General features: G+C 41.6%; 1 protein-coding gene across 2 annotated transcripts in view; it reads left to right on the top strand.

The window, feature by feature from the left end:
* GAN (gigaxonin) overlaps window positions 1-14,515 on the top strand; it is a 31,402-nt gene extending 16,887 nt beyond the window's left edge. The window contains exons 5-11 of one of the 2 annotated variants that reach the window (XM_061475045.1): window positions 260-381; window positions 844-956; window positions 2,039-2,188; window positions 2,484-2,620; window positions 3,098-3,226; window positions 11,237-11,346; window positions 12,127-14,515. In XM_061475045.1, coding sequence (XP_061331029.1) covers window positions 260-381; window positions 844-956; window positions 2,039-2,188; window positions 2,484-2,620; window positions 3,098-3,226; window positions 11,237-11,346; window positions 12,127-12,308 — 943 coding nt within the window. In that variant the 3' untranslated portion in view covers window positions 12,309-14,515. Of the gene's footprint in view, window positions 1-259; window positions 382-843; window positions 964-2,038; window positions 2,189-2,483; window positions 2,621-3,097; window positions 3,227-11,236; window positions 11,347-12,126 lie in introns of both variants that reach the window. The other variant, XM_061475046.1, reaches the window with a different exon arrangement.
* Window positions 14,516-15,548: the final 1,033 nt, after the last annotated feature.

Below are 15,548 nucleotides of genomic sequence, written 5' to 3'. Positions count from 1 at the left end.
GTTCCTTCATAAAAGATATTACAGGCAGATAGAGTTCAAATGAAGTACATCTGGTTTCATGTCTGTACAAAACTCGGTTTGCACACGTCTGGTTTGGGGGTCTTCTCCCTACCAGAAAATGCCAGATTCGGCACTTTATGAAAGCCAGATACACTAGAAAATGAACAAGCAATCTTTGGACACAAGTTGTTAATGGTAAACTCGTAAAACTGTCTTGTCTTTCTGTTTTTGTTTGTTCCCTCCCCACCACTGTGTTCAGATCACGGAAACCAACCTCAGTGATGCGATGTATGTGTCCTCTTTATGATCCCAATAGACAGCTCTGGATTGAACTTGCTCCTATGAGTATTCCAAGGATCAATCATGGAGTATTGTCAGCAGGTAAAGGGGAACTTTGTATTTGTAAAGTCAATATTATAAAAACTTACCAGTGCCTCAAAATACAGCTTATGTTTTTTCTTTAAGATTGACTGCACTGGGGTTATTTCATGCTTCCCCTTTGTCTGCCCAAAACATTACTTAATTCTGTGAAAATCCCTGTCATCTGAGTGTCTTATTCCCCCAACGTTTTGTGGGAATCTGCTACATCTGTGTCTCCAGGAGTATTCCATGTTTTAAGGAAATTCTAGTTGCTGCATCACTGAATATCTTGAGGAGTATATACAAGGGTAGACTTTAGTCGAGATGTAAGTATATGCTTTACCTTCTCCAGGCCAGAGTTTGACCTGTGACTGATCTGAATCTCATAGTGAATTCCAGGATAGAGCTCACCAGTCACCTTGTCTCACTCAGTGTACAAGTGTGAGTGTTGCTTTTAAGATCATGTTGCATTTTGTTTTACAGAAGGGTTTTTATTCGTGCTTGGTGGTCAGGATGAAAACAAGGGAACGCTAAGCTCTGGAGAGAAATACGACCCAGATACCAATTCATGGAGCTCCTTACCGCCAATGAATGAGGCAAGATCTCTATCTAGCTGTTGGGATTTAAGTTTTTGTTATGGCAAGATGTTCCTTTTCTTCTGGGAATTTTACTGTGAATCTCCAGTCACTTGCAACTTACACATTCAAAATCATGCTACAGACTGACTTGTGTTTACAACCTGTTATACTTCTGGTCCGATACTGACTGCTGGATCTGGAAAAACTAAACAATTAGTGAAGACCTAGCTGTAAAAATGAACTACAAAATTTCAGGAATTTCATAAGCAAACAGTCATATAGTATACTTAATGTTCTGCCAGTACTGGCCTTCTAAAACAAGAAAACTGTTAAATGGACAAAGGAATTGGACTGTGTAGAAAAGGTGGAGAGAGGACTGGCCAATATACAGAACTTGGCTTGCACAGACCCGTTTAGGTTTGGTTTGAGTTAATGCTTCCTTCTTCAAATTTGCATTCCATCAAAAAGTACAGTTTATTATTTGTAAACATACATCCTTAATACACCTGTGTTTTTATCTTCTTATATCAGCATAGGGTGTTTATTCAGAAATTGTTGTTTGCCACAGGATTTTCCTCATTAGTCTCTGGTTGGCAAAGACGTGTAGTTTTGGCTACATTTGTAGTTACGATGCATTGTTTCCTGCTTACTGGGAGTAAGACTTTACAATATATTGTGTTTTCTGTTTGCTGTGGGACTGAGGGTAGCTATTCTCCTACGTAAAAGATAGAAGAGCTGCCTTTTCACAGATAATGGGTCTGAGTTTTGCTGCTTTTGAGACCTTAAAGCAACAGCTTCATCATGGAGACCGCTACTGTGCAAACTGAAATAGGGCCAAGCCCTTTTCTTAGATTTCTGTGTGGTCTTTTTTGGCTTTTGCTGCTCTGTATTTTTTGAATACTCTTTATTTTGTTTAGTTGAATAAATTAATAATCTTATTCTGGAGTTTAGGACTTCATCATTAAAAATCCCAAATCAAACCTAAACTCAGGCATAATAGCAATAACCCTTTGCAGACAGATATACGGAAAAAAGGTCATACTGATTTATTCCCAGTGGTGCTTATGTTTTACAGTCTTGACTTTATTGATATTCCTTAGGCACGACATAATTTTGGTGTGGTAGAAATTGATGGAATTCTGTATATCCTGGGAGGTGAGGACGGTGAAAGGGAGCTCATCTCTATGGAGAGCTACGATATTTATAGCCGGACCTGGACCAAGCAGCCAGACTTGACCATGGTTAGAAAGGTAAAAACTGCATTGTATGTTATCACATTGCTTATGTTTAATAGTTAATGCCAACATATATGTATATATTCCAACCTTTTGCTTCAAGTAGAAGTTATAACAGTCTCGAAATAAGAGAGAGCAGCTGCTTTTTTCATATACCAGAACAAAACTGTGGCTGAATATTTTTGTGTGGCATTGTTTGACATGTGGTGCAGGCAACTAAATACATGTGTGTATGTGCATATAGTTTTGAGCTCTCAATATGGTACATTTGCGTGTCATTTTAGATCTGCTTTTTCTTTTTTTCTACAAGATTGGCTGCTATGCAGCTATGAAGAAGAAAATCTATGCAATGGGTGGAGGCTCCTATGGGAAACTCTTTGAATCTGTTGAGTGTTATGACCCTAGGACTCAGCAGTGGACAGCAATCTGTCCTCTGAAAGAGAGAAGGTGAGTGAAAATGGAAGGGGACAGCTAGGCTGCTGTGTACAAACTTCTTCCTTTAACACTCTGGTGAGAAGGAGTTGTCTTTTCCTTGATGAATCCCTGAAGATGACCTGTCAATTTCATCATGTCTTTCTGGTGGCCTGTAGTTAACTCGGCTGAGTAAAGATGAGCATCTTGGCAATAAATATGAATTTTGTAGAAACACACTCCTGATGTTACAAGGAATACTTCCCTAATGCAAAATGAAAACTAGAGATTGTAGTTCAACTAGAACTTGAGAATTTTTCCAGAGATTAATACTCTGCTATTTTGTTCTTTTACATGGTCTGAATTAGGTGTTTATAATTTATATTATGACTCATCTAGTTAAACATTTATGTATGTGTGTATATAAATTTAGAAAATGAAGAAAGTTCAGAAGGATATAAGAAATTGTTTTGGTATATTGCATTTACTTATTTTTCTCATTTGGATTCTCAGGTTTGGGGCAGTGGCCTGTGGAGTTGCCTCTGAGCTTTATGTATTTGGCGGCGTCAGGAGTCGTGATGACAGTCAAGCCAGTGAGATGGTGACGTGCAAATCTGAATTTTATCATGATGAGTTTAAAAGGTAACTAGCTGCAACTATAAAGATAAAAAATACATGCCTTACACACTTACCTGTCTGCTCCCCCCGCCCTTGCTCCAGCACTTCAAAGCATCTTACATTTGTGCTGTGTACCTATGTTGTTCAATTTCCCTTTTATGATACAATATGGCTGTTACAAAGGGCTGTCTGCTTCAGTGGCGTGTCTCTCTAAGATACCACTCCTAAAGCCCTGAGCCACCATGTCTTGAGTGTGCTTAAGCAGGAGAAACTCCTTGAATATGCAGGTAGTTTGCCTCGTTCTTCCCTTGCACCCTGCAGTTCGCCTAAGTGCTAGAGTACCGCTGCCCTCTACCGGTACTCATGCTTTAGGCTCCTTATGAGTGCGTCTGGAGGAGTGGAAGTATGTACAGGGATGCTGCTCCATGATCCAATCCTATCTCCAGGGATTCGCATCTTGGGAATTCCTAAGCTAGAGGTAAGAAATTCCAAGCATTTATAGCTGATCGATGTTTGAACCTGTGTAGGTTGTTTCAGATAGAGCTCCCACAAAGTGGAGTTTGAAAAAATCTTTGGTGCCACCTGCTGGCTGCAGCGCGGCAGTGCTTCTGATGTTGGCATCTTAGAGGTGTTACAGGATTCAAGTAAAATCATCATAATCATCCAGTTGCTTCATATCTTGTTCTTACACCCCATACGTAGTGTGGCATCAGCGCTGTGCTGGTGCAGAGGGAGGGCTGACAGTAGCAGCAGGTAATCTGGATCTTGAGTTGCTGCAGGAGGCACGTGTTGAGGGCTGCTGAGATACTCAGACTTTGCCTTTCTGTTCTGCCACTGCATAGAATTTGAGCTTAGACGTTTAACTCTGACCGCAGGTGTGCTTGCGCTGCAGGTAGTACACAGGTTTTGTGTCCTCCTTTGGAAATAGGAGGCAGCAAAGACTGGGACAATGGCCCAGCTTCTGCAGTGGGTGCTGCTATCAGGGGTTTGTGCTCTGTGGCTTTGGAAGGCCCCCAGTTTCAGCCCTGGGAGGCAGGAGTCCTGTTGCTGGCCAGGAGGGAGTGTAGTGTTACTGCAGTATCTCATACTGCTCCACCTCCTGGAGTCGAACAGTTACCCTGATTTCAGTACCCTGGTGCCTTCGGAGGGTTGTGGGGTTGGATTCTTTGATACAAGTACCTTCAGACTCTTCAGCACATATTCTTTTTGTGGTCACAGTGGAGGAGTAATACTGAAATACTGCATTGACGGTGTATGTGTGTATTGCGCAGAGAAGTCTAAAAGTGTTGGATTAAGAGATCTCTGGGAAGGAGGAACGTGTTTGCAAGATCATTTAGCAGCAGTGAGTCAGAAAGCTCAGTGTATAAATCCTAGCAGTCTCAAACTAAAACTCAACGCTTTTTTACATCTCTGTACTACATGCTTTGTAATGAGCTACAGATTTCTCCAGCTGTTTTTAAGTAAGTGCAGAACTCCACCATACTCACTTTCTTTTTGAATAGAAGGAATGTTTTGTACTGTGAGTTCAGCCATTAGATGTTGTTGGCTTGCAGGTACGTGCAGCAAGGCACACGTGTGTGATCGGCATCATCTTTCATACGTGCCTTGGCTCTCGTTACCTGAGAACACAGGGCCTGGCATCATCCAGAGTCCATGAGGATCTGAGTTTGACTCAGTGTACATGTCTAAGTGTGTACTTAGATCAGTATATAAACATACTAATTCATATAAACTGGCATAATTCTGGCTTGACTTGGATTAAAGGACTAGACTTGTTTAATATTGCTTACATTGACAGTAACTTACTCCAGAATAACTCGCAGTGCACAGTCTTCCAAAATTGTTATTCTTGACCATGACGCAGACTTCTGTAAAGACTGGAGATGTGCTGAAATCTTCATGGTGGCAGAAGAGTAAACACTGAGGCTCCTCTTAAGATACGCAGTATAAGCAAATCATAAAATAAATGAAGTGAGTGTGGGTAGTAGCATATATATGAAATGTGGACAGGATAATGTAGAAAACAAATCTTACGTTTGAAGTACTTCTGGAAGTGAGTTTTTTGTTAATTTCAATTAATAAATGTTTTGTCAGTCTATTTTTTGAGTCATGACCATGAATAAATTTAGATGACCAAAGGATAGCAAATAGCAAATGTCATAGTGCAGGTCTGCAGGATGTAGATTTTTTTTTTTTTTCTTATCTTCAAAGGCTATGGATTGAGCTCTTTGTGCTCAATGTGCTTTATTGTACCCTGCTTAAAATACCAATTGAGCTAAAAATCGATTAACATCTCCATCTCCTCTTTCATGGGTATTTAAGGGTATCCTTCACTCAATGTTCCAGCATTGCTTTACTCTGTAAACAGCAGGAAATCTTATTAATCTTAAGGACCTTCATGGGTCAGTCAGTCCTTCTGCCAGAGTTCCTAATTTATAATATATCATTTAGTGTTGCATAAGTGTGTGGAGAGTTGGATGCTGTCTGTAAACACTGTGGTGTTTTGGGTTTCTTGTTTTTGATGTGAATATTTTGAAATATTTAATAGAGCACAGATTGGCTTTAGGATTCTTTGCAAGACCTGCTGATGGATCTCTGTCCTGGGGTATAGCCACTGGTGGTCTGTAAGTGGGGTAGGCATTCTTCTCTTCATGAGCTTCTGGTTCAGAAGCATTATGAAAGTTTGCAGATATTGAGGGAGATAAGGGAGAGATACTTGTTCAGAAGCAATACGAATTACTTGGTAAAAACTCCCTAGAAGTATTATTTTTGTTCCTGAAACATCACAAAAATAAGGGAATGCTTCCAACAGTATCTTAAGTAGTCAACTAAATCTAGTAACACAGTATTGTAGAATAATACACTCATATAATAGTTAAGAGTTGGAAAGGACCTTAAGATCATCAAGGTCCAACCCCCCTGCCATGGGCAGGGACACCTCACACTAAACCATGTCACCCAGGACCTTTTCCAGCCTGGCCCTGAACACCACCAGGGATGGAGCATTCACAACTTCCCTGGGCAGCCCATTCCAGGGCCTCACCACCCTCACAGTAAAGAACTTCTTCCTTATATCCAGTCTAAACTTCCCCTGTGTAAGTTTTAACCCCTTATCCCTTGTCCTATCTCTACAGTCCCTAACAAAGAGTCCCTCCCCAGCATCCCTATAGGCCCCCTTCAGATACTGGAAGGCTGCTATGAGGTCTCCATGCAGCCTTCTCTTCAGGCTGAACAGCCCCAACTTTCTCAGCCTGTCTTCATACAGGAGGTGCTCCAGTCCCCTGATCATCCTCGTGGCCTTCTCTGGACTTGTTCCAACAGTTCCATGTCCTTTTTATGTTGAGGACACCAGAACTGCACACTATGCTCCAAGTGAGGTCTCACAAGAGCAGAGCAGAGGGGCAGGATCACCTCCTTCGACCTGCTGGTCACGCTCCTTTTGATGCAGCCCAGGATATGGTTGCTTTCTGGGCTGCGAGCGCACACTGAAGCCGGCTCATGTTCATTTTCTCATCAACCAACACCCCCGAGTCCTTCTCCGCAGGGCTGCTCTGAATCTCTTCTCTGCCCAACCTGTAGCTGTGCCTGGGATTGCTCTGACCCAGGTGTAGGACCTTGCACTCGGCATGGTTAAACTTCATGAGGTTGGCATCAGCCCACCTCACAAGCGTGTCAGGGTCCCTCTGGATGGCATTCCTTCCCTCCAGCGTATCAACCGAACCACACAGCTTGGTGTCATCGGCAAACTTGCTGAGGGCGCACTCAATCCCACTGTCCATGTCAGCAAAAAGATGTTAAACAAGACCGGTCCCAAGGCCAATCCCTGAGGGACACCACTCGTTACTGGTCTCCAGCCGGACATTGCGCCATTGACCACAACTCTTTGTGTGCGGCCATCCAGCCAGTTCTTTATCCACCGAGTCGTCCATCCATCAGATTTGATAGTATGTGTAATTAGGAAGATTCTCCCATTCAGTGTGCAGGAATTTCATTAGAAGAATGCTTATGCAAATGTGATGAGAAAACAAAGTGACTGACAGCACTGTCAGAGGAGAGGAACATGGAGAAGATTCTCATTCATTTGTAGGCTTCCTTTCACAGCTGGTGTAAGCTTTAGGTGACATGTGTGGAATACATTGATTCTGTATCACTTTTTTATTTACTTCTCACTTGGAAACAAAACACTTGCCATCCTGCTTGTTAATCACAGCAGTGTGGATGGATTATTTTGTTTAAGACTGAAAAAAAGAATCAGGATTCCTTCCTTTTTTTTAACACTAGTGGAAGCATATTTCAGGTTCAGAGTAATCACTGCTGTCTGTGCAATGTGGTTACGGAGGTACATGCCTTCCCTCCACTGCTACTCTCTGATTTGGGTTGAGTAAAGCCCTCCCAGGGAAAAACACAAGAGCTATGTCCCAAGGAGTGTCTTCAGATTCCTGAAGACTGTGAATTTCTTGCCATGGTGTTTTTTCCATGGTGTTCAAACAGCAGGCACAACCCACATGGAGCTGGAACTTAGTCAAATTCTGAAGAAATGTGACCCTTTGCCCTTCCTGTCTTTGTTCCTTCCTAGTTTTAACTGCTAAAGCCTCTGTTCCTGAAAAGTTCTGCCTGATTTTTAAAGTATATGTGTTGAGAAAGGGTGACAGTGATTTTTCATAGGCAACTGCACACACTTTAATGTCATCCTTCCGTGATACACAGTAGGAAGATGCTTAGGCCTCATATGTTTAGGGTACTTTTATTTGAACTTTGATGCCCTGAGTATCTAGTGCAGATAAGCCCATGAAATTCACATATTTTCCAAGCCTAAACTTCGTCAGTAGCTAGACTAAACTTGTCTAATTGTGTTGTTTTTTTCTTCCTTAATGTGGGCCTGTATTTACTATTTTAAAAAGAAAAAAGAAAGGAATTACAGTAGTCATCCTGCATTTTTCTGCCACTTAATCAGTTTTCATAATTTCTAGGTCGCTTAGTAGCTAAAAGCCAGTGTCCTGGGCTTAAACCACAACAACCAGTGAAAATATTGTGTCCTCTTGCACAGTCAGGAAAAGAAGCTAATGTAACATGGTGTGAGATGTTTTGCTCTTTAACAGGGGCTCTGAACCAGTGTAGAGGGCTTTTTGTTTCTGCTGCTGTTAGTTCCTCTGTGACTGCTACAATACGTTCCCTTGCTTTCTACAGAATCAGAATACTTGCGTGTACAGCACAGACAGTACTGGACAGCTGAGCCTTTCATTTGGCCTTTAAAATTTGATCTCTTTCCCCAAGATAATTAGTAAGTAGCAGCATATCCTTCAGTGCCGGAAAAGAGGTTTGCTCCTGAATCATGGGTTAAGATAACGCAGAATTTTCAAAGGTCAACAGTATCTGTCAAGATTTTTTCCTAATGTTAATTTCTCTCAAATTAACCAGGTATGGCCATGAAAATATATGGGATGCTTTTCAAAAGTTTTTCAAGCTTTTGTGTTCTCTGTAAATTATTTGATAAAATATCTAGGAGTAGTAACTAAAACTGCTGAATAGCATTGCTGTGTTAAAATAGCATTGATTTGTATGTTTTTAGGGTTTTCTAAACAGTAACTGTGAGAGCATCTGCAGAAGTGCAGCAGCATTTTGTACAAAATTGTTTCAGACCCACAGAAAGGATGCTAACAGCTCTAGATAAATGGGACATCTTTACAAGTCAGTGTCCCACTGGGTGAGGAAACTACTTACTTGGTCTCCAAAGGCTTCAACATTGAAAATTGCTTTTCCCTTGATAGAAAGGTCAGGCTGATTTCAGTGTTGAAATGAGAATACACTTGAAATGAACACTGAGGTTACAGTAGGAGCAAGAAAATGATTCAAAAAGAGTCTGGTGGGTGATCAGGAAAGTCTATTTCAATTCCAGGTAATAGACATTTATTTTTTTTCCTCCAAATCCATTGCAGTTTTAATTGCCAGTCTTCTATCTATTGTTGTAGAAAAGGCTCCCTTATATGCCTGTTCCCTTCCAGAAAGTCATATTGGATGGCTGCAAGAACTCATTATGGGTTGGTTATACAGATAAGTGGAGTGATTCTGAAAGGAAGCAACTTCAGGATCAAGTATTATGAGCTTCACATACAGCAGTACCAATTGCTTTTCCTGGTTAGGAAGTGCCAGAATGTCCTGAACTAGGCAGTCTTTACATAAAAAAATGAACTTGTACACTCTGCTTTTGAGTCAGAAGATCATACACCATTCCCCTAGGACTGCCAAGGCCACCACTAAACCGTATCACTGGGGGCTTCATCTACTTTGTTTTTGAACACTTACAAGGGACAGTGATTCCACCTCTGCCCTGGGCAGCCTGTTCCAATACCTAATCACCCTCTCTGTGAAGAAACTGTTCCTAATATACACTCTGAACCTCCCCTGGCACAGCTTGAGGCTGCTACCTCTTGTCCTATCACTTATTTGGGAGAAGAGACTGATCCCCACCTCACCACAACTTCCTTTCAGATAGCTGTAGGGAGCGATAAGGCCCCTCTCAGAATCCTTTCCTCCAGACTAAACAACCCCAGGTACCTCAGTCATTCCTATCAGTCTCGCGATCCAGACCCTTTGCCAGCTTCACTGCCCTTCTCTGGACTCAGTCCGGCACCTCAATGTCTCTCTCATAGTGAGGGGCCCAGAACTGAACACAGGATTCGAGGTGCAGCCTCACCAGTGCCCAGTACAGAGGGACAATCACTGCCCTGATCCTGCTGCCACACTTGCTGATACAGGGCAGGATGTTCGCTTCTTGGCTGCCTGGGCACAAGCTGCTCATGTTCAGCTCGGTCAGTCAGCAACCCCAGACCTTTTCAACCAAGCAGCTTTCCAGCCACTCTTCACCAAGCTTGGAGCATTGCATGGGGTTGTTGTGACCCAAATGAAGGACCCTCACTTTGCCTTGTTGAGCCTCATACATTGACCATAGCCCATCGATCCAGCCTATCCAGATCCCTCTGCAGAGCCTCCCTATGCTTCAGCTGATCAACCCTCCCAGCCAGCTTGGTGTTGTCTGCAAATTTACCGAGGGTGCACTCAATCCCCTCATCCAGATCATCAACGAAGATGTTAACACTGGCACTGACACCGAGCCCTGAAGGACACCACTAGTGACCGCTCGCCAATGAGATGTGATACCATTTACCAACAATCTTTGGGCTCGGTCATCCAGACAGTTTCCAACCCAGTGAAAAATCCTCCTATCCAGGCCATGAACAGTCAGTTTGTCCAGGAGAATGCTGTGGGACACAGTATCAAAGGCTTTACTTAAGTACAAATAGACAATGTCCACAGCCTTTTCCTCATCAACCAGGAGGGTCACCTTGTTGTAGAAGGAGATCAGGTTGGTCAGGCAGGACCTGGCCTTCATGAACCCATGCTGACTGGTTCTGATCCCTCCATTTTCCTGCTGGTGCTTTATTATCTCACTTAGGATGATCTGCTCCTTGACCTTCCCCAGCACTAAACTCAGGCTGACAGGCCTGGAGTTTTGGGGTCTTCCTTCCTGCCCTTTTTGTAGAGAGGCGTCACGCTGGCCAGCCTCCAATCCTCAGGGACCTGCCCACTAGACCAGGACTGCTGATAGATGATGGAGAGTGGCTTAGCAAGCTACCTCTGCCAGCTCCTTCAGCACTCTTGGGTGGAACCCATCCAGCTCCCTAGACTTGTATACATCTAAGTGGAGCAGGAGGTCACTGTCTGTTCCTGGATTATGGGGATTTCAGTCAGCTCCCCATCTGTGCCATCAAGCTCAGGGAACTGAGTACCCTGAGGATGGCTGGTTTGTCTATTAAAAACCAAGGCAAAAGCAGCATTAAGTACCTCAGCCTTTCCCTCATCCTCAGTCACTATGTTTCCCCTATTATCCAGCAGAGGATAGAGGTTCTCCTTGGCCCTCCTTTAATTGCTAATATATTTGAAAAAGTACTTTTTACTGATTACAGTTGCAAAAATAATCCAGATGTTTTAATGTGCTCAATAAAAATCACCATTTTTTAATTACTATTTTTACAGGTGGATTTATCTAAATGACCAGAACCTATGTATCCCAACTAGTTCTTCTTTCGTGTATGGAGCTGTGCCCATCGGAGCCAGCATATATGTGATTGGAGATCTTGATACAGGTCAGAATTAGAACTAATAACCTTCTGCGTATCTTTTTCCAGTCTTGGCATTATTCCAGTCTGTTTGGCACTAATGAGACTGCATTTTGTTAGAATAAAAGGCTGGGACTATGTTCTGATAAAGTACTGTGGTTAATTATGTTGGACACACAGAAACATACAGTTTGGTTTTGTACACTGGAGCTCTTCAGAAACTGATTCAGCACTAAAGCATTTGGTTGCTTAGCAGTTTGAAGATCATAAGAGATCAAGACGAGGAGTATGTTATGCACTTGTATAAATATAATTAAAAATGTTAGTGCCTGTAGGTGCTTCTCCCGCCTTTGTGGTGGTAAGCAGGTGGTTCTGTGTTTTGGTAACATGATCCAGTGGTTCATATGGATGCGATCGTGACTCTAGGCTCTAAATCCCAACTGAATAAATGTGTACTAGTAAGCATATTCATATTCAATATTCAGCTTTCAACATCTGGCCACATACTGTAAAAGGTGCTTGAAAGACAACGTGCTTTCATGGCCATATATAGGTATATGAATGTGTAACGTGGCTTTCTACAAGATGTAAAAGAGCAGAATTCCAAATGTGGTGGATTTAAGTAGATAAAAATGTCATAGTAGTTTCCTTTTAACAATAATTTCAATCATGCATCCAGAAACTGATTTGCGTTTCTGTACACTCTCTTATCCATGTGTTTGCATTATTACAGGTTAAATGTGACAGTAGCTACATTATATTTTAAGCATTTTATCTCTTTTTTTGTGTGTGCATGTGTGACTTTAGGTACAAATTATGACTATGTTAGAGAATTTAAGAGAAGCACGGGAACCTGGCAGCGCACTAAACCACTGTTCCCATCAGACCTCCGCCGCACCGGCTGCGCGGCTTTGCGGATCGCAAACTGCAAGCTCTTTCGCCTGCAGCTTCAACAGGGGTTATTCCGCATCCGCGTACCTTCTCCGTGAGCCGTATGCTGACAGAGGAGGAGACTGGAAGAATTCTGCGCAGTCCACCATAATATAGCTCTATATAAAGGAAAAGCTGAGAAATTACAGCTGAAACTTACACTGTATGCTGTGCTTTGGTATGGTAACTGTTTTTGTTTTAAATGCTTAAAAAGCTTGAGTCTCAGTTCTTGTTTCGGGAGCAAATAACTTAAGTATACATTAAAAAGAAGAGAGGGGGGGAAATTAAAAGGGGATTAATGAAACACCTTCAGTTGTAGCCATTTGGAAGATTAGAACTGTGTTATCGAAGGAGGATTTTTTTTATGTCTGAAATAGGTGGGAATTGGTATTCCTTTGGCGAAGTTTATTGACAGTAAGATTTCAGATGTGTTTCCCCTGAGGGGAACTGATAAGACTTAATGTGCTATCTTGGACTGGATAGCTGTAATACACAGAAGCTATATGATAACCAACCTCTGTGGTATACTGGTTTGACCATAATGCCATAGGAGATGTTGGTTGTTGCACCTTTGATTTCTAGTCCTTTCTCAAAAGTTAAGGTCTGTGCCTAAAAATGTTGGAGGTGTGTACATACGGTTTTTTTCATTCATTTGCAATGGTTTCATTCCTACAAATATTTTTAATATATTTAAAATGGACTAATCTGAAATGGATACAGTATACTACAGAGAAGTAAACCGTGTTTTTCTACGCTGTCATTTGGATAGCCTGATGAACTGGTGTACAGGTGGGTGGGATGTGTTCCTGTGTTGGCTCTGGTGGCTGTTTCCTTGAAGTAAAAAGGAAATAGTGTTTGCAGTGGTTAATAATGATTGCAACTTTTGTTTAAAATCAGCAAAACTTGACAAATTAAAGAAAACAGGTGTGTTCCTTTGTACTTCAGATCACTTGCTGACTAAAAATGGTTTTAAAACTGGGGATTATAGAAAAGTGCAGTTTATTTCTGATAGAACAAAGGTGAAATCTGACAAGCCTGTATTTTTTTTTTTCAGAAAACATGATTTTTGGACTAAAAGTTAAGAAAAATTTCTACAGTGACTTTAAATTGTGATCAAAAGTTGGTTTACTCATGATTTCTATGCTAAGGTATAGTCTTGTTTACTGCTGTCTGACTTTGAAAGCTGGGTTTTATGGTATGGTTATAGTGAAGAATTTAGTGTCTTGCATTGTTTTTCTTACTAAGTCTTGTTCACATCAGTAGTGGTATTTTTCTGAGTTTTGTTCATAGTCAAGATCAGTTGGTAGAACACTTTTACCTCAATTTTTAATTTCATTATTGTTGTGATGGGTGGGGCATAACCTGTATTTATTTAAAACAAATAAAAAGAGGGAGATGGAAATAGAAATAAGACCTCCTGCCCTTCAGAAGAAAAGATGTTGTATAACCAGTATTATAACTACATACAATACTTTCCACTCTGCAACTCTGTGGACCTCAGACAAACCAATCTCTGCCCTCAGTTGCTAGTGTAAACCTTCATCTTTGTGGGATCATCTTAGATATGCTGAAATACAATCCCAGAGTAGTACAAAATAGTTATATTTCATTAAATATTCCTTGAAGAGACATTCTTAAACTTACTTCTGCTCAGTCCCTCCATAGCGCTGGTGTGTAGTTGGAATTACTGGGACTCTGAGCAAAAGAATGGGGGATAAAAAGAGGGCAGCAGCCAAACCCTTGACCATTATTTATTTTATTTTTTATTTTTTACAATGCTGAAGTGCTGCAAAACTTGAACTATATACATCAATTTTCTGACCGATATTAGTTGGCATATTAGAAAGTTTATATATTTATGCATTGCAGTAAACTTGGTGTATGTGTATATATATATATGTCTTCAGATTTTAAATTTATATATAATGCTTTACTACAGAAATGTGAACTATTTCCATCCTTGGCTGTCTTGTGAAATAAATCAAGTGCTGTTAGTTTATCTGTAAAACTTCCCTTTTTTGAAAAATCTTACATTGTTCCATTTTTTTTTCTTAGACAAGTGCCAAGATCCCATGTTGAAAAGTGATGTTTCCTAAGTATCTGTTTCACTTTTGAGCTGTTTTCCAAGTGGCTTACAAAATGTTTGAAAAACGTTATTCAGAATATCGCAGGCTGCTATCTCTTGAGTCCCTGTAGCTTCCCAGTACGTTTGAAGTCATTCAGCATCCAGAAACCCCAAGTAATAAATGCACATAATAAATCCAAATTGTATATGCTGTAGCAGTGTTTTGCAGTTAAAGTTATTGAACGAAATGTTTACACTTAAAGTAGGATTAACAATAAGTAGTCCTACTTTTTAATTTTAACATAAATGCAACAAATCTAGTAATTGGAGTGTGTTGCAAATGCACTCGGTGAGATTTGACTAAGAAATTTAAGCCTCTTCACCTCAAACAGGCACAAACTTAATTCCTTAAGCCATGTATGTTGGTGGCCAGGGATCAAGTCTGTAGAGACACTGTGTCCTGGAGTTCCGGGTGCGTGCTCAAGCAGAAGATTAAAGCACTCCCTAGATCTCACAGTTGGCTTCCTCGGCCTTGCTTTAAGGGAGTGTGGATTATTGCCAATCTCTGCTGTCCGTGGGGCTGACCCTGGAAATGCTCTAGTCCCTGTGCGTGCATCTTTCAGGGTCTCTGACTTGTGTCTGTCCAGTTCTGATCTGCAAGCCCACTGATGAATGCATTTCTTGAGACGTGCAGTAACCAGGTTCTGCTGCCTCCCGGTCTGGAGCAAGGCTTTGAAGCCGAGGCTCTCCTTTCCTCAGGGGGAGCCTGATTGTACAGCTGATGATGTATGGGGAACTGACCTGACTTTTCCCAAGAGAGAAGAAACAGTTGACTGCAGTAGAGGAGAGAGGCTTTGATACCAGAAGTGCTGTGTGGAGGAAAGTCACCAGTTTCCTGAGCATGTGCAGACAGCTATAGATTGAACTGAGTTCACTGATGCATGCCACCACCCCAGCTGTCCTGGTGGCTGTGTACCCCCTTTATGTGATGGCTGAACCATACGGGAAGCAACTCCGTGCATTTTGTGAGTTTGCACTCTGGGGATTGGAACTGGGTGATCTTTAAGATCCCTTCCAACCCAAACCATTCTAGGATTCTATGACTGTAATCAGAAAATCACCAAATATGGGGTAGGGGTTGTGGAAGATGGGAGTAGCAGTGGCTCAATCCCCACTTCAGCTCTTAACCCCTCCAAAAGTTTCCTCTTCTTTTTTCTGTGTGCCAGAGGCAATT

Source organism: Pezoporus flaviventris, unplaced genomic scaffold (assembly GCF_033815535.1).
Source record: "Pezoporus flaviventris isolate CSIRO_AGI_PZ_B2104156 unplaced genomic scaffold, CSIRO_AGI_Pfla_v1 ptg000082l, whole genome shotgun sequence".
NCBI classification, from domain to species: domain Eukaryota; kingdom Metazoa; phylum Chordata; class Aves; order Psittaciformes; family Psittacidae; genus Pezoporus; species Pezoporus flaviventris.
The sequence above is the reverse complement of the archived record's forward strand: the minus strand, read 5'-3'. Positions and strand labels throughout refer to the sequence as shown.